Consider the following 25269-nt stretch of genomic DNA (forward strand, 5'->3'; position numbering starts at 1 on the left):
GAGTATGATGAATCCCTGAACAAATTGGCCTTTCAAATGAGAGAGAGGGGGGGGGGGGAGATGGTCTGATGGATTGTGTCGGCCATGTTTGGATTTATCTTAAAGGAAGCTCAACGTGGCGGCCGTACCCAGTCGACAGACTAGCAGCCAAGTACGAAACTCTTCTCTCTCTAAAAAATTAATTGAAAGAATAATAGCGCACATCATATAAACAAGTCTCCTTTCTTTCTTTCTCTCTTTCTTTCTAACTCTTTTCTTTTCCCCCTCATCATTTTTCGTCTATAAATATAAACTAATACAACAGCAACATGGTTTGGTGGCCAAGTCTTTTCTGGGTCTGGAAAACAGAATCTTCTTCTTAACTTTCAGGGCTCACAACCTGATATTTATTGACAGATCTAAGCCTCCTCAAGCGATGAAGCAATAGAAATAGTTTTCCGTTTCATCTTTTGGGGGAGGGCAACAAAGGTTTATTGCTAACGCAAAAGTCGGTGGGTAGGTACAGTAATTAACATGGAAGAAAGAGACTGTTGTTCGAGGGATTCGACGATCACGACGAGCAGAAGCGGCCCAGAGAAGCGGAAGCAGCAGAGACAACACCAAAAAGCAGCGAAGGACAAGCCATACAGAGGGATAAGGATGAGGAAGTGGGGCAAGTGGGTGGCTGAGATCAGAGAACCCAACAAGAGGTCCAGGATTTGGCTCGGTTCTTACACCACGCCCATCGCCGCCGCACGCGCATACGACACCGCCGTTTATTACCTCCGAGGCCCTTCTGCTTCCCTCAACTTCCCCGAGCTGTTGTTCCAAGAAGACGACGCCCTCAGCCGCGGCGACATGTCCGCCGATTCCATACGCAAGAAAGCCACCGAAGTCGGCGCCAGAGTTGACGCCCTCCAAACAGCCCTTCACGCCTCCTCTCCCTCCACCAGTTCTACCCAAACCACCTCAGACAAACCCGACTTGAATGAGTACCCGCAACCCGAAGACTCCGTCGAAGACTATAATTAGCTGATCGATACATATACAAGCAATTACGATCCTGAATCTCTATATATGTCCTCTCTAATTAGTTCCCCCAACTAGATAGCCCGTAGTAATAGTAGTAGGTATACATGATATATACTGAGTCTTCTCGGTGAAGCTTCTGGTGTAATATTCCCAAGTGTAACAAGCTAAGGTACAAGGTCCCCCTCCACATCGGAGGGCATATGGTTCTGCTGGTCTCTGATAGTCATCATCCAATGAACTATCTTGTTTGTTGCTAGAGACTTTTAATTTTATTTGGGTTATATTCGAATAGAAAGGATAACTTTTCTTTCTATACATCTTGCTCTAATAGATAGTTTTATATGCAAAGCTTTGAGATTGCTAATGTGAATAAAATATGTTGTATATGCTGTGGGAGGCTGCTTTGAGTTATGTGAATGGGATAAGTGGATTTGAGGCAAGAAAGCCGCAAGGATGTAGGCAACAAGTGGATGAAGAGGCAGATTTTGGAGGCCACACAAAGAGAACAAGGCAGGGGCGAGGGTGGAGAGGGTTAAGAGTTAGTGGACCTCAATCACAAAAGCCTGTCTAATCTCTCACCCATCACCCTCGCAGCCAAAGTTGCAGCTTCCTTACCTCCATAGCTCTGTTCATCACAGTTTCATATCCTTCGTGGGACCCTGCCATCCTCTTTTATTATTTTTCCTTATTCTTATGAATTACACAATTCCATCTTGGCCAAACCTTCATGTTTCTGATTTGCCATGTGAACAAACTGTCTCCTCTTTACTAAATTTGTCTTTCTCTATTCCATACGTCTTAAAGAGTGTGTGTCTATATACAATATACGCCCCCATTCTTGGTGGACGGTAACTGTTCCTCATTATTTATATGCTTGCCTTCCAATCATTGTGGGAGAATTCCTTCTAGCTCACCGCCATCCATGAGTGCCAGCATTATTTTATTGTCAATTATTTCTTACAACTTTTGAACAAGATAGAATTACAAAAGATAGAAATGTAAAGGTCACCCTTCAGATTGTTATTTATAAACACGTTTCTTCCAATCAGATAAGTTTCAAAGGCTTCAAAAGATGACGCATTCATTTATATGTTCAAACTAATGCAATATCATAAGGATTAAGTAATTAATTAGCGCCGGCAATCAGGCACAGTCATGTAATTAAATTAATATGTGATATGACGATTGTCAAGGTCAGAGAAGAGAGATATTTCAATTGTTGAGCGAGCCAAAAGATTTGACAGAAGCGCCTGTGTGTGAAGTTCTGTTTGCAAAGGACGGCTGAGAATGAAGCGCGGGGCTGAGTGCTGCCATATCCAAATTAAATGGATTATCTAATTCTGACCAAGCAAGCAGTACAAGACAAATGAGTTGAAATTTGTGAACAAGATATACTTTTGCAACTCTTATCAATTATAATACATTTTCCACGAAGGATGATCTACCTTGTCTAATACTAAACTCGAGATCCTAATTATGCAGAAAAATCAGCTGACAAATATCGTCCGACCTAACGCATTTGATCGCGACCCTTCATTAGATACCACCTTCCCCGCCCTTCATATAGACATGCATGCACAGGCCATATATTTTAAAGTCATCAGCATCCGTTAGGTCTATATATCTGAAATGTTTGTCTAATTTCCTCTTTTTCTTTCTAATAATGAAAGTCACCCCAATCCCCTGCTCTCCTTTTCCCCATTTAATCAATTTGAAGCACGGTTTCATGTAGTATCCAACTTCAAATGATGATCTGGAAGATCGACATTTTTCTCTGAGTTATTGTTCCTTTCAGTTGGCATGTATCATGCATGCCTTGTGCAGAGTTAAAATATATTTGTATGAACAATGAGATATTGTCACAGTTGCATCATAATACCTAGGGATTATTGAAAAACCATATTAGACCTGCTAATTATAGAAAGGAAAAAAACCATGTACATATATATAAATTCCAACAAACAAAAAGCAGGAAGTTAATTAGGAGGTGGAAGAAGACGTCAAACGCATATGCGATATTCACCTATGGCTGCTCTAAGCCATCAGTGATACATGCAGTGTTGGAAGCTTCCAGATCTCGTGTCCAAAACCTCCTTATATGACCGACTGAAAATGATTCGAGATCCAGCATCAAACACTTGGCAATGTTCAGTTTGAGGTCGTCGTAAAGCTTCTAATTAATTAATTCCTATGCCTCGATCTCCTCCAAAAGATGAGGGCATTATGGTAAATGGAAGCATCATTCTCATTGCAGAAGGAGCATTAGGTATCGACACTCTGACTGTGAAACGCAAGAATTAATGCAGGTTGGATGGGGAATGGTCTTGCCGGGGACATGGAGCAACCAAATGCGCTTGACCGTTGACAATGGGAGGAGACACATGTTACGTTATCGGTTTTTCCTTTCCCATCACCTGAATTTCCACGAACCAAACAAGCCCTTGCCTTTTTTTTTTTTATATGTAAAATACATAATTAATACTAGTAATATACATATTATTATTTTCAATAATGTCAATGTGTACGGGCTAAGAATTGCTTAGTTATAGTTAGATACCTTGCGTAGATACTGAAGGAAATGATGTCACAGAAGGTGGTGTTACTCATCACCAAACGCTGCCAATGAATTGGAGATACATCATCCAACTGAAAATGAGAGATATGATGTGGCCTTTTGCTTCTGCGCCTGTATATCATTCATATGGAATCATATTATTATTACTTTAATTATTGTGGAAACACACTTATCAACTAATAATCAAATCAAGGACATGATAAAGCCTTCCTCAACAAGTTGTCCCTTCCCATCCTTGCATGATTGTGCTTAACTTTACTCATCGATCAAATATACAGTCATGATACTGCCCCAAAAATTAATTGTAACTGCGCCAGCTTAATTTATCAATAAATTAACTTCCCTGATTTTCAATTCCACGCGTTTCAAAGTTACAGATCCCCCAATTCCTAATGCAAATAAACCTTCATTTCCAACTGTCTCTTTCTTCTCTGGACCAATATCCAATTGTTTGTGTTTTTCTCGTTATTTTTCCCCCTCTTGGCCGACCCGGCCAATTTTATTAATTTGTGTATATTGATGTTGTGTGTGATGAAAGATTTTTAATTATAAATTTCAAATCCCAAAAATTCCAATAGGTGAATAACTTTCACACACGTTGGGCAAAAAAAAAAAAATCACACACGCGCACAACACCATCATCAGACACCATTGACTCCGTAACAACATATCAATTTACTTATTTTTATTTATCTATTTCCTTAAACATCCCTCCCCCACCATGCATATGTGAAAAGTTTTTTTTTTTAGCTGAAAATGTGAGAAGTTTTTTAGAAAACAAAATAACTTGTATTTCCATATTATGACAAAATAAAGATCACAGCATAAATTATTGCATTTCTATATTATATATGCATGTTGATTTTTATGAACTTTTTTTCTTGTGGGGTATGTTCCTTCCGAACGTACACTGCGCCAGCCGCCCCGTGACATCATAGCAGTTATTTGATGTTTTATTATACTTTGATTTGATTTGATATAATATATCGATACTAGTTAATGAACACTGAATGTGATTTTATGAGGCAGAATATTTATAAGTGACGAAGTATGAATAATGTAATTTTTTACACATTTTTTGAGTGAAAATAACTTCATATTATTTGAAAATGTTCTTAGCCACATGTGGTTTTCTGGAGTGTAAATGGAACTTTTCTTGGCAGGTTAGCCCTACTTAATTATTCTTCCTTTGTGGTCTTTATTTTCAATTTCTGCGATAATACTAGGAGGTCATTCATATGTCCTATGTATCTTTCAATTTGTCAGGGGACGTGATTTAATGGTTTTAAAACAACTTTCGGCGTTCACAACATCTAGCTAGCGTAGGGTAAGTGAAGTTCAGAAGAAGTAATAAAATAAAAAAAAAAAGGGCCAAGCGGTCTAACATGGGGCTAGCCGCCGAAACTGGGCCCCTCCTACTAGGGCAACTTTTCCCGAGCCAGATTCCCTCTTTTACCAGGTTGAATGGACCACTCTATCAGGCCCAGCTCATTTTTATAGCGTTCTCTTTTGTTTTTGGTATACCGTTTTTTTCTTTTTTTCTTTTTTTTTAAATGGTATACCTTTTTTTCTATCTTTATCAGGTGCGAATAAAAAAGCTTTAAGGGTTCAAAGCCTGTTTAATGTGAAAAGGATAATATTTGAGCAAATAATGCTAAAAAAAAAAGCCAGGCATCAGTCACTTCAATAAATGATAAAATGATACTCCGGTCCTTAATATAGGACCCAATTCTTGAGTTGGTTTTGGTCAATATAAGACCCATTTTCATAATATCAATTTTCAAATGGATGCTCCTTCAACCATAATTAAGTAGAAGAGTGGGGGTATTAAGAAAGATGATCATGGTGTTTATCATTTTTTTTATAATTAACTAACTTACAACTTCCTTAATCTAATCAAATTGGTTAAATGGATATTAAAACCGAGGAGTATTATTTTTATTCTATTTTCACACATACATCAGTATCGATTTGGGAGTTTCAGGTGATGAGCATGGGATCGAAGGTCCCAGGGCACTGTTTTCTCATTGCTCTTCGCCTTTTTTTGTTGTCAAATTAAAATACATCATATTATCTTCTAACACTTAACAACAAAGTTACTGGTAATAAAAGCCAACGGGGAGTGTTTGAAATTATTTATAATCAGCTTTTTAATTCTAATTTACGAATTACAAGACAAGTACTACCTTTGGTCATAATTATGATAGCTATTTGACTAATTTGAAAAGATTAAAAAAATAAGTTAAGTTAGTTATTTGTAATAAATAGGTGTTGTATTTCCTAAAATATTCTTACTAATCAAGTGTGTTGGCTAGAATTACTATTATTAGAAGAACTACCTAGAAAAAAATGCATAAATATGAAAGACTAAATAGATTGAGGTATTATAATTATGACTAAATTAAAAATCAAATAATATCTTATATTAAGAACTAGAGATGATATATAAAAAAAATTTTATTTACATTTACATGAAACATATTTATATCCAAACAAATACTAAATGTTTGGTTGATGGATAGCTGGACACCTCCAAGCTACAACCAAGCAAGGGAAAAGGAAAATAAATAGAATAAAATACTTTAACCTCCATTACATTTTGTCTTAATTACACGGACTTCCTTTCTATTTTAAAAGCATAAACTTAAATCCAAACTATTAACTCTGTTAAGAATATTCTAAAAAGATATTTTTTTAATTAAAATTTTTGTTGAAATATTTTTAATTTACTAATTTACCTTTCGTCATACTAAATTCCTAAATTTTGGTTAAAACTATCTTAAAGAATTTAAGATTTTTTCCTTTACCTTATTTTTTTATTTTTACAAATTGTTGTTTGTTTAATGTTTTTAATCATATTAGGCTAGAAAATTAAGTAATTTAGTTCATGTAAACATAAAAAAATGTTGAATAAAAATTTGGTTAATTCTCTAAATAAATATATAATTGATCAAATCAGATAAGGTATAAATGTTCACAGCAATTTTTTAAAAATTTAGATTATAAATTTAAATGACTTATATAATTTTCTGAACTCACGCAATTTATATTACACGATGAAAAAATAAGTAGTCAAAATATTTTCTAACCATTTAAAAGAAACCTTAAGTTTCAATATTTCAATGAAGGATTAAAATTATACAATTCTATAATATAATCAAAATTAAAAATTTTATAACATATTAAAAATTTTGAGAATACATGTATTATAATTATTTTTGTTGCATCAAAAAATATTTTATATATATATAAATTTTTAAATAACATTTATGTCAAAGAAAGATGTTTTAGTCAAAATAAAAGTTTGAAAGTCAAACTTAACGGTTGGATAGATAAAAATAAAATCTTAAAACTATAATGAAGAATTGTGTAACATATATTTTAATTTTAAGAAAGGTATGTGTTTTCACTTTTCAAAATAAAAAGAGATTTTTGTAATTTAGATAAATCAGAGAGGTAGTCAATATATTTTACTCAAATAAACATTGTTTGGGCCAACAAAAGGGGAGGGAAAAAAAAAAAGCACAGAAGGCCTGGCACGCAAACCCACTGGCTAATGGACCACAATATGGATGTACTGGGCAACCCTAACAGTACCACTGGTCGGTGTAGTGTTTCTGCGTATTTAATGAACAAGATCCAGTGTCCAAAGCGAACTGTCAAGGTCTCAAGAATATATCATATATGGGCCTCTCAAACTCATATACTCTGGCAAAAAAAAGAAAAAAAGTTTCATATACTCACTCTGGTCCTACACCTTTTAGAAGGATTTGTTCCTTAATATTCCTCCGATATTTAATATAAGATCCATTTAACTAATTTGATTGGATTAAAAAAGTTAGGTAAGTTAGTTAATTATAAGAAATGTGACACATCTTTCCTAAAACACCATAATTATCTTTCTTAATACCTCCTCTCATTCTTCTACTTGATTATGGTTGAGGGAGTATCCATAAGGATAATTTAAAGAAAACTGATAAATATGAAAAATAAGTCTTATATTTAAGACCAAAACCAACTCAATAATAGAATCATATATTAAGGACCGGAGGAGTATTAAACACTCATCTAGTCCTGAATGTAAGACCCTTATACATACTAGTACAAGGGTCCTACATTTAGGACCAGAGGAATATTTTTCTTCTACTACACACACATGTATCCATATCCATACCTAATAAAGTATAATCAGAGAAAGTATAATTGGTGTTAAAATTTAGCACAGTTAGTAAATACAATATTAAAAATCATTTGAATTTTATAACAAATCTAATGCTCATAATTATTTTTTTATTTAAACATGAGTATCATCCTATTAGGGTCTATTTGAAATATCTCTGTGCATTAAATGTGAATATTTCTTTCGGCATGAATTTCAATTTTGATTTGCTTGGATTAACTCATTCTGCTATACTCAACAACTCAACCTTGGTCAACTATTTTTATTAGTGTATGTGAATTAATTTGAAATAATTTATATCTGGGGCAAATATACTATGTAGGCAAAATTGGGAAAATGTTCTGCAGTGAAATTATAATTGTCGATAAAAATCTGATAAATTTTTTTACGTAAAATATATCAATACTCTACTCTACGAGTTTTATATAGACAGAATACTAATACTTTAATCGGGGTCCCTTTCAACAAGAAAATTTTTACTGGGGCCTTCCCCAGTTTTCTCTACTATATACAGATGAACCAACAGTGCATTTATATGCGTGCGCGCGCAAGATTGCGCATGAACACGGTGATTTAGTTTTGGTTTTCATTTCAAATGCCTGTACAATGAAATCGAAATCTCAACACGCAAATAAAATTTCAATTCATGCACCTGTTCATTTCCATAATCATTGAAACTTAAACAAAATAGTAAAACAATTGAAAAATAGATGGCGGTGGCTGGCATCTCTTCCCACGGCGGTAATTTCTCTCTAATAACGACTCCCCTAGTTAAACTGTTGGAGATAAATAGATCAGGGGAGCAACGGTTACTGCTAGCTAAACATATATTGTTACCATCGCAAGTTTCCCGGATATACTCAAGCACGTAAATTTATATTCTAATCTAACTACTCCTCCGGTCCTTAATATAAGACCCATTTAACTAATTTGATGAGATTAAAGAAGTTAGGTAAGTTAGTTAATTATAATAAAAGTAACACATTTTTCCTAAAACACCATAATCATCTTTCTTAATACCCCCTCTCTCTCTTCTACTTGATTATGGTTGAGAGAATATCTATAGGGGTAATTTAGAGAAAATTGATAAATATGAGAAATGGATCTTATATTTAGGACTAAAACCAACTCAAGAATTGGATCCTATATTAAGGACCGGAGGAGTACAATATATATATATTTTTAACCATGCTTCAAACGCAAAGCTCGACTAGCTAGTAAAAGGGGTGGTCTAGTCTATATTTGTTGGAAGAGCTCTGCTGACTTCTTAGTCCTTTCTAACTCAACTCAGATTAGTCGAGGTTCAATATATAATTGTTGGATGTGGATTGGTTTGATTAAAGAAACAGAGGTTTTTTTTTTTTTTTGAATTGGAACAAAATACTCTAATTACATAAACTTAACTATATGTCTCTTTCCTCCAAAGTATTGTGTAGGCAATATCTTCAATTCATGCATGTATGACTGTACAAATTAAGCGCGCAGGATCTCTTTCAATGATAATCTCACCTCCTCTCTTTCTTTTTCTTGCTACCTCTACGAGAAAGCAAGCGGACAAATGATATCCTTGATATATCAAAACATGGATCGATCTGTAATTTTGTTAACTAAAGACGCCAAAATAAGATTTGGTTGATATATTTAGACATGACACAATGGGTTGGCAACGAGATGTATGTATTATTGGTATGTTTTGTGGCGGGAAAACAAGATCGTCGAGGTCAATATATATATATATGTCCCTTCCTGGTTACTTTGAGGCGCCTTTTGTTTCCGTTTTTTACTCCCCAGTTAGAAAAGTGCATGAGGAAACTTTTATTCATATAAAATTTGTTTGCCTAAAAAAGATAAAGAATATGACCAGATCGAGACTCGAGAGAGACATTGGAGTTGAGAAGAGCGGTGAAGGTTTTTTCACTCATCATCAGTCGAGTTCGTGCAAAGTGCAAACAGCAAGGTAAAAAGCAACACATAAGAAGTAAAAGGAGGAAAGAATTTAAAAGGCAAAAGAAGGAAGGAATTAATAGATGAGACGAGAGGAAAGAGGTGAAAAGTTTGTACAGTGAATGATATTTCAATGCCATCAATTCAACTAAGTGTGCTTGGACTGTCATCCATTTAGTCGATTAATTCACTCTCCTTCCTCTCCTTAACAAAATATTGTTAGCTTTTTTTTTCTTCTGCATATTTGCGCCCACTTTCCCTTACATGAAGTGACAAGTATTTCACCATGCGATCATGCTCTTCATTCTTCTCCTTAACTTTCCTTCTCTTTCTCGGGAAAAAAGGAAAAGGAAAGGGGGGAATTAACACTGTGCAGCATAAAAGTCATGAGTTAAGTGAATATAAAGATGCCCCATCTAGATCTTGTTGCGAATATATTTCTATCCGAACAATGATGATTCCCGCATTTCACTTTATTTAGCTTTATACATTAAAGCAACCATCAATCCTTTTCCATCAATTTCCAAGCTAAAAGGTTTCCAACCAAAATAAGGTCTATGAGAATAGAAATAAAAAAGTCACCTCACTTCGTCCTCAACAATTACGCCAAGGCATGAACAGCACATCTTGCTATGTCATTTTCACCTACGTCTAGATTTTATGATTTCCGCCTCAGGTCACTGTATCAAAGACATTTCACCTACCACCGTTTTGAACTTGCTTAGGATCAACGCTGATAAATTGTTCCAGTTCCATCCCACCAAAATGCAAAAGGTAGGTTTGGGCGGAGTTCATTTGATGCTGAGCATCCCCGTGCCTGAGTCTTTTTTTCTCTCCCTTCTGACAATAATGAATCTGTTGATTCCAATATGGACGTGTTATTGTGTTTTGACCACAGATATAAAGGAAAAGCACGCTTCAAGAGATTAATCTATGGGGAAATGGGGTGCCAACTTTTCTGATGACTCTAAATCGTGGTATTTCACTTGACCTCTCTTGCCGGTTAGACTCTGTATAAGTAATTATTTTCAAGGTTATTAAGCCTTCTCACTCAAATTAAAAACTAGCTTGTTGAGTGGGAGATAGTCTCTTAAATTTATAAACTAAATCACACTTCAGTTAGACTTCCCAGTATAAAACTCATGATACACTGATGATTATAATTGCTGGTATGATATAGCGAAAAAAACAATTGTCTCCTTATATCCTTAAAAAACCTAACAATACAGCTGTCGCTCCTTGTTCCCCTCTATATATATAATACTATCTCCATTCTTTAATATAAGACATAGTGAACTAATTGTTAAGATTAAGAAAATTAGTTACAATAAAAAAGTGTTGCCTTTTTTAGAATATCCTTACTAATCATATGTATTAGCTAAAACTACTATTTAATAGAATCTTTATCGTGTGCAACTACTATAAAAGCTATTTTTTTAAAAAAAGATAAGCATCAAAGATAAAGTGGATTAGGGTCTTATATTTAGAATTAAATCAAAAGTTAAACTAACTTTTATATTCAGAACCAGAGGTAGTACTCCATATAAAAAGTGTCACCAGTTAAAATTTATGGATAGCCTATTTAAAGCATTTCAGCATGAGTTCATGTTATTTAAATTTATATTGCATGTTTGAATATCAGTTGCCGAAAATTTAAGGACACATTTATCTAATTATTGTTCGAAAGTAAATTGAAAAATGTTCTTTAAATTAAGGGGCACTAACTCAACAAATATAGGGGCCAGTTGTGTATTAGTTCAACTATGATAGGTTTGCACTAATAAGTTAAACATTTGAGAGAATTTGTAATTTTCCTAGTTTTACTTTTACCCGACTCAATTCAGATTAGTCAAAACTCAAGGTGACTCTAGCTAGGTATATAATTAGATGTTGATAAAAAAAATACATTAGTTTTCAAAAGCAGCTATATAAATCGAGGTGTAGTTTTGCAATGAATGCCAGCTATATACATGTAAAAAAGCAAACGAAGGAGCAAGGATTGGATTCACAGACAGCAGAAGAGGGTGGAAAATTTTGATAGAAATGGAGAAGTAATGGAATGATGATGAAAGGGGGGATATAATGTAAATGAGGAAGAGCAAGTGGAAGTGAACTAGCTAAGTAAGGTGATTGAAATGTATGGTCCATGGACACGTGCAAATGATGGCCTTGTCTTCCCCTCATGATGGATTCCCACCGCTTTCCTCCACTGTGTGGGATCCACCCCCCATCATGCCAATGCCACCCCCACCCCTTCCCCTTTCTTTATCTTTGACCCGCATTTTCAAATATCATATTTACATTCCCACTCTCTCCTCAACAAGACAAAACCTTCTCATCCTCCACCACTCATATCGCTTCATCTGTCCTCTCTCTCCCCCCCTCGCACTCTGTTTCGTTTCCGTTATCTCTGCCTCTCTTCTTAGTTTCATGGCGCTCTCTCTCTCTCTCTCTCTCATCATCATCATCTTACCGTACAATCATCTGTAGCAGTCACGCAATTATGCTGTTTATTTTGTTCCTTTCTCTCTTTGCCAAATCCATCAATATGTTTTTTCATTGCTTCCAGAAATGGTTTATTCATGCCAAGCTTCTGCAGCTAGATCTTTCAAATCATAGATGTTTGTCAATACAGCTATTTCTTGGGTAACTGGTGGAAATACTAAGCAATAATGGAATGGCTTGCCTCGAAAAACATGGAAATGAAGGGACTTTTAAGTTTAGAAACTTTAACTATTTGTTAGAGGGAGAGTTTGTGTCATACGATGATGAGTTCAATTAAAACCATGATTATCTCTTCCGTGCATGGAGGCTGTCTCACCTGAATCAATAGATCCAAAAGAAATCCATATATGTTCGAAGTCAAGAAGCAAAAATAGTATATGTGACCACAAAAGATGCATTTATCAGACACAGCTTCTGAAAGTTTCGTAACATTTCGTCTTATATTTGATGGAAGCCGAAGTTGAACTTGTAGGTATGAAGTAGGAGCAGAAGCGGGAGGTAGGAAGTCTTACATGATATAATGAGATCAAGAATGGCCATACATCTAATTGAAAATGATTCATGGAACCACAGTTTTAAGTTATTGGATATAAACATGAATATCTATCTGCATAATATATATATATATATATATATATATTCCTATGGTCTAATTGTATGATGATTACGCGTTTGGCCATCCTCGGCAGATATATAATTGAACTATAAATAAGTCGTATCTGCAACCAGACACAACACGTAATGCCTGGCATCATATAATTGCGTAGGTTTGGGAAGACACGAAGTGACGTTGGGGTATAATTGAGGCGTAAGATTAGCTGGCGGGAGAGTGGCAGGCTGGCTAGAAGTAGAAGTTCCTGAATTGGCTATTTGAGGATAAATAGGAACAGAATCATGAAAACCTAGCTAGGTGTATAGCTAGATTGAAGGAAAGAAAAATGTTGCTTTTTGCGTTGTCGTGATTGAAGGCCGATAAGATATAAATGTGGTGCAATCAGATACGGATCTGTGTTGAATGAAGCCAAATAACATGGCCTCACACCCCCCCCCTCTTAATCTCCACATTTGTCAACTTTGGAATCATTATCTCCCCCATTTAATTTCCACTTCCACATATAGTGACAGCTGGCCAATGCCACACCACATTTTGAAAAATTAAAGTTAACCCGAATTAATCAACCTTTCCCCTTTAACTACAAGGCATGACTATTAATAAACTAACTGCACTGATTTCACACCATGCAACTCAAGTTTGATCATTATTATTGATGTCTGGATCAAAAGTTATGTATTCAGCATGACTTGTGGAAATTATTTTATCTCTATCGGTGCAGGCCACTTCACACTATTACGTACTTACAGCCATCGCCCGGTGTTTTTCTCGTCAATAACAGCAAGATTTCATTTCTCTGGAAGGGCTTAAAATAGGTCATGAATTGGATAAGCTCGTGACTCGTTACACAGACAGCCGAAGGAAAAGTCTTATTCCTGCAGGAGTAGGGATGCAGAATCAAGTTAAGTTGCAGACACGTAGCCATGGACATTAACAGCAGAATAATCGGAGAAAAATGAGGCTTCTTGGGATCCGTCACAGGATAATGGAGCTTTCAAAGGATCAGGGAGATCACAATATTATTAAGAAGGTCGCATCAAGGGTTAATAAGCAAATCTTCGTGGGAATAAAATCAGCCTCTTTCTTATTTAAAAAAAGGGCCTGATGAGATTCACATGAAGCTTGTTTTTAGTTCCCTGTTTATTTGATTTCTAGGTTTAAAAGGAGTGCTGATATTTGAAAGGGGATGATCCGCATCGAACTTTTACCACACACAATTATGTAATATAGTGGTATATATACTTGTCCAAATCCCGAATCCTTCTAAGAAAATCTCCCCGAAAATGATTGTGGGTGGCTGTGTATTTACTTTCACCTTTCCATGTCTACAAATTTTGCGATATTGATGTTGAGATTTATCACATCGTCATATCGTCGTCATTTCTTTTTTTTTTTTTTTTTTCGGTTTGGGAAGGGGAAGTTAAACGTTAATGTAATATTTGCATGTGTGAACTTACGACAACACATTCACATTACGTGAAGTAATAACTAATGTTGGAAGTCAAGTGAACTGCATAATTTGGCTGCAGAAAAAGTGGAGAAACACTTGCAGGTAAGGAGGTACAAGTATGCCTAAGAATTGCCACAGTACATTATTACCGGGAAAAAGAAAGCTTCCTGTTTTCATATGTTAGGACAGTCCCTTCACTGGCGGGATTCGTATAATATAATGGCGAGCAAGTAGCAGAAGGAGCAATAATAATGAAAATCAGTCATCATAATTCATGAACATATACACGGACAGAATCAAAAGTGAAGAAGATCAGATAACGAAAGCACCCTAGCTCGCTTGCGGGTGCATAATTGTGATGATTAACCATCATGTATTTTGACCGAAACACGTGTGCGGCGCTTGCCACTCGTGCCCACGTATTGAAGCACACGTGTTGCCATACTATTGAATGTTTAGTTGTTTTGCCTTTACTCACGTGGCGAGTTGGTTGCCAGCTGCACTCAAAACTCAATAATGTGTTTACGTGTAAGTGATTATTATTATTATTGCACAATCCTATTATTGGAATTGAATATACATACATACATATATATATATATATATATAAATGTACCTGTACGCACGCACGCACGCACGTCGTTACGCGTAGGATATATATAATTTCATTATATGTGGTAGGACACAAAATGATTTGCATTATTAAAATTGCGCGTAGATGTGGAAACTGGCTAGATGGTGCATGGTGTGGTGGTGTGTCCTCTCCTACATATATTTTATGAGTATATATGGGAAATGGAGATACAGTTCCGAAAGAGGAGTGGGAAATTGTGAGTATAGGTTTCAGTTGTCGTGAAGTCTGTGTTTTCAACATTCTCCGCCACTTGAAAAAAAGGGGGGAACAGAGAGAGAGAGAGAGAGAGGGCACTGATGAACCACGCTTCCCTCCCTCATCCATTTTGCAAATATAAATGAATAAAATAAAAACCGTATCTAGAAAAGGAGATCAAAGGGAGTGCATTTTCAAGTGTTGGGATTGGAGGAATCTTTTATTCCTTCCTCTGCTGTGAGGTCACTTTAATCGCCAAAAGCTTTGAAATACAGAGAGAGCCAAAGAGGCCACCGAAAAGCATGGAGACCTTATCATGACGCACCAAGAAAGAAGAAGAAGGGAAAGAGGAAAAAGGGATTTGACGGGCCAACACACAAGTGAGAAGAGAGAGAGAGTGTGTGTGGGGTTAATTTATTTAAAGGGGGGGAAATGCAAAGTCAACCGTAGCTCATCATTTGGTCTTGGTTGTCGCAGGCACCACCTCACTCCCCACTTGGTGACTTTAGTGAGCGTGTCGTGTTCTATATAATTAGAGAGCTGCGTACCCTCAAGTTCTCCACCATGGGAAGCATGAAGGTGCATCAGTTGGCACGTGCGCTGTGGGAGCACGAACCCTCACCCTCCCTCTCTCTCGGCTGCAAACGCCTCCGCCCTCTCGCCCCCAAGCTCCCTTCCTCCCCCACCTCTCCCACCACTCCCTTCGACTCAAGACCTTCATCCGCCCAGAAAGTGGCCCCAGAAAACTCTCCGACGATCCTCACAGAGATTCCCCCCAGCAGGTGCCAAATACGCTCCGTTTTTGACGCTGCTTGTTCTGTTACGCATATGCCTCTTTGGCTCATTAAATATAGTTGTTGGTTTTTTGCATTAAATTGTGCAGGTGGAAACGCATCCGGGAGGGACGAGATGGAACCCCACGCAGGAGCAGATAGGGATACTGGAGATGCTGTACCGAGGGGGCATGAGAACCCCCAATGCTCAGCAGATAGAGCAGATCACGGCTCAGCTCGCCAAGTATGGCAAGATCGAAGGCAAGAATGTCTTCTACTGGTTCCAGAACCACAAAGCACGCGAGAGGCAAAAGCAGAAACGCAACAATCTTGCCCTCTCTCCAACTCCCAGATCCACTGTTTCCAACCCCATTACTACCACCACGACTACCGTGACTTTTGACGCAAGGCTGGTACGTACACATACATATTATGACATCACTATCTATATTAATTAGCATCTCAACTCGATATTCATAAATCTAAGTCCGGATTAGTTAATTAAATATTTTGGACGTACGCGGCAGGGTGAAGTAGTGGGGACGGAGGAGGATAGTCCGTACAAGAAGAAGTGCATGAGCTGGGCGTTTGAGGGGTTCCAAGAACAAAGCAGGCCGTGTAAAGAGGAGGAACACACAACTCTGGAGCTTTTCCCGTTACACCCGGAAGGCAGATGAAGGGGTTTCATCATTTGTCCGCCCATGTTCTCTGCGCCCTGCAGCTTTGGTAACCACCAACGTGATATCTTTCTACTCAAATACTCCTACTGATTCAATTATGTGCGCTTTTCTTTATTTTTCTTCTTTCTTTTGCTGCTGCTGGGGAAAGAAGAAAGACAAAGTTGCATTGTGTCTCTCTGTACTCTACCACTTAATGCTATCCTCTCCTGACTTTCCTGCCGAGGCCTTTCTTTTTCATTTGTCTTTCGCTTTTTTCTCGATTTTCTGCCTGGGGTGGGTGTGTGACTTTGAAGGAAAAAAACTACCCCTTTTCACTACAGAAACTTGTGAATCGAAGCTTTTAGGTTAAAAGTGGAAGCTACGAACACTGAAGTCCACGCACCTACTTGTTCTTCTCCTTCTTAAGCTCCCTTTTTACGTCTTAACTGAGCTCCTTAATGAAAAAGCACGATTATATTGTCCTTTAGCCGAAAACTTGAAAGAAAATCATACCAGATACTCCACTCCCCCCCATTATTCATCCGACTTTCAAAAAGTTGGCAGGCACACCAACCATATCCAAGGCAACATGCATTTTTTCCCCCCAAAAAAAAAAAAAAACTTCCCATCATTGACATGCAAATTTCTTATTAATTATCGCACGATCTTTATTAGTGGTTTGTGGGGCCATTCCCTCACTTCTCTCAACAATTTGGAGGGAAAAAGATAGAATCAGCGATTTGAACGTATGAGAGCCAACCAGATTCTTCTCGCTTTCTGTGTCGTGGCGTTATCGTTTACTGATATCGTTCAACGGTTCAAGAATTAACTAAAATTTTACTGGAAACGCTGGTAAAAAAAAAAACTGGAAACAAAATTAACGACCTTTTTATAAAAATTACAGTGAAGGTTGCGTATGAACAAAGAACCAGTTTCAGTACTTATCGATAAACATTTTAAACTCATTAGATCTGGATCATCAATATTTTATTTGAATAGTCAAGATTTGATTTCTCTTTATTTTTATTTGTTCAAATAATTATTTTAATATAGATAATCTACAATAAAAATAATCTGTTACCTATCATTTTTATATTTAAAATAATTAATTAAATATTACAAATCTGAACTGTTCAAATTAATATATACGGTCAAGACTTGATGAGCTTAAAGTACTCATCAAAACAATGAGTACTGAAACTGGATCTGAACTACGATTAGTAAGAATTAATAGCGAACAAATATTTAAAATTGTAATATTATATATACCGAAGTGTCCAGGCCGAAAAAGGACCGGTTGTAGGAAGAGTAGGCTTTAACCCTCATGCTAATGGTCTGTTTGGTGAGGAAAATGGAGGGAGAAAACTTTAATGCATTCGGTTCAAGAAATTGAAGAAGTGAGATTAAAAGTTTTTAATTAATTTATATTATTCTTTTATCTTATATTTTCTCTTTATTAAAATTTTAAAATCTTATTTCTCTAATTTTTTAAATGAAGCTCATTGAAATTCTCTCTCCCTTCTCCTTCTCTCATCGTACCATAGGGTAATATTACTTCCGGTCCTTAATATAAGACCCCGTTTGGCTTTTATGTTGATCCTAAATATAAGACCCCAATCCATTTTGTCTTTCACATTTACTCAATTTTTTTCCAAGATAGTCCTTTTAATAATTATAGTTTTAGCCAATATACTTGATTAGTAAGGATATTTTAGGAAAGACAGCATCTATTTATTACAAATAACTAACTTAACTTCTTTTTTTAATTTCCTCAAACTAGTCAATTGGCTCTTATAATTAGGACCGGAGGTAGTACAAAATAATTATTACGAGTTTTATTTTATTTTATAACACTGTGAGACCTGTGAAAAGGATGACCACTACAGAGACGATCTCCAACTGAGCTATTTTGCTTTCTATTTCCCATTATTTTTCAATCGAGCCGTGTTAACGGATCTCCATTATTATTTTCTATTTCGCAGGTCATTTCCCAAAGTTGCTGTACGAGTGTGTCGTTATTCTTCTTAACTGTGACATTAAAAAAAAAAAAAAAAAGAGGACCCGGGGAAAGAAAAAGAATTACTCAATTTATTGGTTCTCGACATTCAGCTCTGTTTTTTCATCAAATTAAACATATAATTGCCTTCGTTACAGAAACAAAGATCTGGAATTGTTTTAACATTATATTTTATTGAATTGAAGAGAATAAAATGATGATAAATAGCCCTCGACATTCGGTGACATAAGAAAAAAGAGCCGTACGTAGGCAGCCAATGTTGATCTAATATGATAAAGTTATGACTTAAGAGCGTAGATTTCAATGCCACCGCCAATGTAAAAAAATCTTGTTAAGTGGCGGATAAGTCTCCTTGACATGTGGTCTGCGTTAATCGTAACGAGCATTAAGGATAAAAATCAAAATTAAAATATTATCCAAAGTTTAATTGACACGCGAGAATATTTTTTATCATGACCTTGCTTATGAGTCCTGACTAAGAATTTATTTGGCAAGCAATAATTTTTTTTTAAATAGTATAAGTCATAATTTTAAATATTTCAAATATATTTTTTTTAATTTTCTTAGTATCATTTTCTCAATTTTTATATCCCTTTCCTTACAACCTCACCGTTCTAATCAGATTTCATCCTCCGTGATTTCACACGGGACTCTTAAAACCAATGTATAAAAAAGTAATTTTCATTGACCCCCCGCCAAAAAAACTATTACTTTCGGTACTCTTTATAATATATTGTTTATAGACTATAAATGAGATCTTATAATAATGACTGGAAGTGGTATTTACTCTAGGAAAACTTGATGCAAAGGGATTTCCAGATTCGTCCCTTGTGATCGATTCATTAAGGATCCCAATATCTAAGTAGAGTGTTATGTATATTTGCAATATTTTTAAATCAAAGTTGATTAAAAATAGAATTTAGTAACAAATAAACCTCGAACACAAACATCACTTCTTGTGTTTTAATTGAAGATCTGATTTGATTATTTTTTTAATACAAAATATGATTTGGTTGGATAAAAAGAGATGGGAAAGAAACGGGGTAGGGGGCTTGATAAGGTCCGTGGGCTACTTTAATATCCGTCTTGATGTTAACGGCTGTTCGACAAAATAAACAGACCATGTAAGAGGCCACAAAAAGCCTTATGGATCGAACTGCGTCGTTGAAGAGCTGCTGGGCACGGCAGTGATCATTTGGGCCTTATATGCTTCAGCCCTGTCGTCATCCTTCTATTCTTGGGGGAAAACGGTGGAGATAGCCCAATAATCAATTTGAAGGTAAAAGAAAAATGAAAAGATACACTTAAAAAAAAAAGGTAAAAATATGAGTATTTTGTAATATCTGGATTAAGTGGCTATTTGGTTTCTGGTCAAAAAAAGTGGCTATTTGGTTAATCTAAACAGGCACTAAGTGCATAATACCATCCAACATCGCTGGTTCGGATTTTGTACAATGATCGTGTTGGAAATTCAAATTCTTGAATGTCAACTGATTGTGTTAACAAAACATAAACTCCATGTTTTCCAAATTTTTTTTGGAAATTCAGTATATTTATTCGGACAATATGCCTCATACTTAATTTAATACATCTTTCCAATCACGTGCAAGGGCACAATCAAAAGTGTCTGGTGTGCATTTGAGAGATCCTAATTCCGAGTTAACATCCTCAGCAAACAAATTTTGGGGAGACATTTTCAAAAGAATGTTTAGAAAATTCATGCGAAGTAATTTTTTTGAAACAAAATAAGTGAAATAAATCATTTTTAATTCAAACGAGAAAAACAGTGAGAGACGGTCAACTGTAAATAAAGTCTCAAAATGATAGCCGTTGTTTCGTGGATAGCTCCCCTCGGTAATCCTTCTTAGGCAGAAGGAGAGTACCTCATTGCACAATCGGTGTTTAAGCAAGGGCCCGGAAGATAAATTAATTGCCTAATTCTTATACCCTGTCTTAATTTTAAAACTGATGGCCAAAAAAACAAAAAGAGGAAAAACCGCTCCCTGCAAATTTTAAAGGCAGCAAAGTTGATGGTTAAAGAATGACGTGTTCAAAAAATACTCCCTAGATAAGGTGACCTCCGATGTGGAGAATGGAGAACTCTTTACCGTGTGGGGACGTTACCCTAGCGCTCAAATCCCATTCACGGACCATGTTCACCTCCGTCGCCCCAAGTCAGCCTGCTCTCACCTTCGTCATCATCCCACGTGGCTACTTTACGTATTTCTCGTCCAATCAAATCAAACTACGAGCATGTTGTTAAATCTTTGTTTTTGAGGATTACTTTTAATTTTAATAGCCTTATAAATCATAAGATTTTTTCTTCATAAAAACTAAATTAATTTAGAAAAATATCTTTTTCTTCGGAATCATTAATCATTAATTTCTAAAATAAAATATCGAAGATAGAATTCGAGCCATAAACTGGTCTGTTTAGAAGTGGTCGCCCAACAAGAGGCGTCTGGTGATGCGACCAGCATGCCACGTGTCACACCTCCTCTCTTAGTCCCCAAGGACAGAATTATTATTATCTGATTTCTCCTGATTATCAAAAGAGGATCGGGTCAAAAAAACAACAGAGAGAGGGAGGATTATCTGACTTCACTCCCTGGACCCCACTTCATCTGGTCTTCTAGATCTGGGCCGTCGAATCGAATCTCAATCCTTCCAGGAATTAAACTAGGGTTTCCGAATCCACTATATAACTTACACTGTTACATATTCGCCGGTGCGGTGCAGGTAGAGTCTGCCCTCCCAAAAAAAAGAAAAAAACCTTTCAGTTTCTGGTTTTTCTTTGCGCGGCCACCGTTCGGATCTCCGACGGCTTTATCCTTTTTCATCCATCTCTATTCATCATCGTTACTTACGCAGAAAATCCATAAACTGTCATACTTACTTTGTTATATCTTTTGATCATTATCAATTTAGGGTTTGAACTGTGTAATTGCCGTTTTCCTTCCCTAAAGATTTTCATCGTCAACCAGAGGGGAGGTGTAGCCAGAATACCTCAAAACACCCAAAAAAAAAAAGGCTGAAGTTAGGAAGGAATACACAGGCTTCTTAGTTGTGCGTGAGATGGCGCAAATGCAGGTGCAGCATCCGAACCCTTTGTCGGCTCCCAATGGTGTGGCGCCGACTCCAACCGTGAACCAATTCCCGGGTGCATCCTTGTACGTTGGGGATCTCGACCTGGACGTGACCGATTCTCAGCTCTACGATCTCTTCAACCGGCTGGGACAAGTTATTTCTGTTCGAGTATGCAGGGACGTCACCAGCCGTCGATCCCTTGGTTACGGTTATGTCAATTACAGTAATACTCAGGATGGTTAGTCATGTCGCCCTCTCTACGTTTTTCGTTAATTAGTCTTGACTAAATTGACATGAGCGTGCCTTTTTCGTAGCTTGTTGGTTATTTATTCACGATGTGTCTACAATTTCATCTACATCCGCAATACTTTCCCCTGAGCAGCAGTCATTGAATGAACGGAACACGTCGTATCTGCTTACGCTGATTTTTTTTCCTTGCCTGTATTTGCCCCTGTGAAGTATTGAACCTCTGCTCTGGATATATCTTATATCTTTTTACTGTTGCGTGCGATGCCTCTGTAAATACTGCTTAGTTGCTAATAAACTCTGCATTTTGTGTTGTTTTGTTACTTCTAATTCTAATTCGTAACTGTTGAATCATTCTTCCGTCACACAATCAAAGTAAATTAAACTAATAAGCTTTGCATTCTGTCATTCTTGTCATTTGTTGTCATATTTATTCGCAGCGGCCAGAGCAGTGGATGAGCTGAATTTCACGCCGCTGAACAACAAGCCCATCAGGATTATGTATTCCAATCGGGATCCTAGTAGTCGGAAGAGTGGAGCAGCGAATATATTTATCAAGGTACTTCTATGAGTGGTGATCATTTAGTGAACTATTTCTTCCCTCAATGGACCACTTCTTTTCATTTAAATATCTTGTTTCAATCATTTTTTTTCTTGTTCTGATGGTGGCGCAGAATTTGGATAAGACAATTGACCACAAGGCTTTACACGAGACTTTTTCTGCTTTTGGAAATATTCTTTCTTGCAAAATAGCAACGGATGCATCTGGCCAGTCCAAAGGCTATGGATTTGTTCAATTCGACAAAGAAGAATCTGCGCAAAATGCAATTGACAAGTTAAATGGCATGCTGATAAATGATAAGCAGGTCTATGTAGGGCATTTTCTGCGAAAAGAAGATAGAGAGAGTGTTTCTACCAAGACAAAATTCAATAATGTCTATGTGAAAAACCTATCAGAGTCAATGACTGATGAAGATTTGAAGAAAACTTTTGGAGAATATGGGACCATTACTAGTGCCGTGATAATGAGAGATGCAGATGGTAAATCAAAATGCTTTGGTTTTGTCAATTTTGAAAATGCAGATGATGCTGCTAATGCTGTTGAGGCACTTAACGGAAAGAAGTTTGATAACAAGGAGTGGTATGTTGGAAAAGCTCAAAAGAAATCTGAAAGAGAGCTTGAGTTGAAAGGACGATTTGAGGAGAGTATGAAGGAAGCACTTGACAAACATCAAGGGATGAACTTGTATGTCAAGAATTTGGATGAGAGCATCAGTGATGAGAAACTGAAGGAAATGTTCTCTGGATTTGGTACAATAGTTTCTTGCAAGGTATCTAAATACAATTAACCATTTTGTCAGTCATATTCTTTGGTCAAGCTATCAATCTTCTTGGTAGCAAGATTTTAATAAATGCACTTCTCCTGACTTGAAACTTCAGGTTATGCGGGAACCAAATGGAATAAGTAAAGGATCGGGGTTTGTTGCATTCTCATCTCCTGAAGAAGCTTCACGAGCTGTAAGTTACTGCCTGCTTGTAACAATTTCCCATCTTTTAACAAGGAACTAGTGTGTTCATTCACATATCTGTTTATGATTCTAGCTTTCGGAGATGAATAGTAAAATGGTTGCTGGCAAACCGCTGTATGTTGCACATGCTCAAAGAAAAGAAGACAGAAGAGCTAGGTTACAGGTATTCACGCCTAAAATAATTTATTGATAAATGAATACTTGTTGCTGTGAGCCCTTTTCTGTGGTGTTTGTCATTACATCGCAGTAATTTATGGGGATACCATAGGCTGGGATCATCTATATAACTAGAAAGAGCTGCAAGTTATTTTTTAACAATAATTATTCTTTAATTGTTATTCGGTGTTTACCTACCATAAATAATTGTTTTTTCCAGGCGCAATTCATACAAATGAGGCCTGTTCCGTTGGTGCCTTCTGTTGGTCCACGCATGCCAATGTATCCTCCTGGGGCTCCAGGTCTGGGACAACAATTTTTGTATGGGCAAGCACCACCTGCCATCATTCCCCCACAAGTAATTCTTTACAAGTTATACGCCTTAAATTTTTATATGAAGGCGTTATAAAAGTCTCAGTGATCTGAATAATCTCTGCATACCTTCTGGTGTTCTAGTCATATACTGGTAGCTGAAGGTTTGGTTAATTGAAGTGCAACATATTCCTTCTTCAATTGGATAGGGGCTAAAATGGCCCTGGGGAATTGAACCCACCTCCCCCATGCAAGGGGGATTACTTTGCCACTGGGGGAATCCACCAAGCGTACAGTATATGTCGTCTGGGTCAATTACTTCTGTAGTCTTTCCTGAAACTTGCTATTATCCGCCTTGCGTGTATTTGGAATATGTTGTGCACTCTTGCTTTACACATTTGAGTATTTAAGTAATTGACCCTGTGATCTTCGATTCAGGCTGGGTTTGGTTATCAGCAGCAACTCGTTCCTGGGATGAGGCCTGGCGGGGCTCCAATGCCAAACTTTTTTGTTCCAATGGTCCAGCAGGGTCAACAAGGTCCACGTCCTGGGGGGCGCCGTGGAGCAGGTCCTGTGCAACAATCCCAGCAGCCGATGCCACTAATGCAGCAGCAGGTTTGTCCACACGCTGTTTTTTATGTCATTTTATTTCTTTGTTATTCTGCATGGCTGATGGGGTTAGGTGCTTCCTGTGTTAATTAATTAGATGCTTCCAAGAGGACGTGCCTACCGTTACCCTCCTGGTCGCAACATGCAAGATGTTCCAATGCCTGGAGGAGCTGGTGGAATGCTTTCTGCCCCTTATGACATGAGTGGTTTACCAATCCGGGATGCTGCTGGGCAACCATTGCCCAGACAGGCATTGGCTACAGCCCTCGCAAATGCTCCACCTGAACAGCAGAGGACTGTAAGTCCTGTTTCCTTCTATTGTTTTGCATTTGAATCAGCCTGTTGTTTACTTTCATATGTACTGGACGTTAGATTCTTATCACACTGATTCTATCTCGCGAATGGTTTGTGTAGATGCTGGGCGAGGCTTTATACCCTCTTGTAGAACAGCTGGAGCGTGATGCAGCAGCTAAGGTAACAGGCATGCTTTTGGAGATGGACCAGCCTGAGGTATTGCATCTTATTGAATCACCTGAAGCTGAAGGCTAAAGTTGCTGAGGCCATGGAGGTTTTGAGAAATGTTGCTCAGCAAGTTAGCAGCCCAACCAATCAACTGGCCTCGCTCTCTCTAATGACAACCTAGTTTCGTAAGAGTTTGCGTGGTCAATTTATTGCAATCTATGCAGTCTCTGGTCCCTTCCGACTGCTCAAACTTTTTCCCAGGTATTGATGTCAGTCATACTAAGGAAAGCTATATTTTGTTCTTGAACTCTG

The 25269-nt window shown here is 37.1% G+C and overlaps 1 protein-coding gene and 2 pseudogenes across 1 annotated transcript; all 3 read left to right on the forward strand.

Annotated features, from left to right (window-relative positions):
- Window positions 1–277: 277 nt before the first annotated feature.
- Window positions 278–1914, forward strand: LOC114748015 (ethylene-responsive transcription factor RAP2-1-like). Its single transcript, XM_028936375.1, has one exon. The coding sequence runs from the start codon at window positions 514–516 to the stop codon at window positions 1009–1011; it is 498 nt and encodes a 165-aa protein (XP_028792208.1). The 5' UTR covers window positions 278–513; the 3' UTR covers window positions 1012–1914.
- Window positions 1915–15656: 13742 nt separating this feature from the next.
- On the forward strand, window positions 15657–16780 carry LOC114748007 (WUSCHEL-related homeobox 4-like; annotated as a pseudogene).
- A 4519-nt stretch (window positions 16781–21299) lies between these two features.
- On the forward strand, window positions 21300–25228 carry LOC114747998 (polyadenylate-binding protein 2-like; annotated as a pseudogene).
- The last annotated feature ends 41 nt before the right edge of the window (window positions 25229–25269 follow it).

Source organism: Neltuma alba, unplaced genomic scaffold (assembly GCF_004799145.2).
Source record: "Neltuma alba isolate B1F8T4 unplaced genomic scaffold, ASM479914v2 tig00000911_pilon, whole genome shotgun sequence".
NCBI classification, from domain to species: domain Eukaryota; kingdom Viridiplantae; phylum Streptophyta; class Magnoliopsida; order Fabales; family Fabaceae; genus Neltuma; species Neltuma alba.

Bases quoted from the DNA above. Each gene is read 5' to 3' on its own strand.
- LOC114748015 (XM_028936375.1), top strand. From the start codon at position 514: ATGGAAGAAAGAGACTGTTGTTCGAGGGATTCGACGATCACGACGAGC.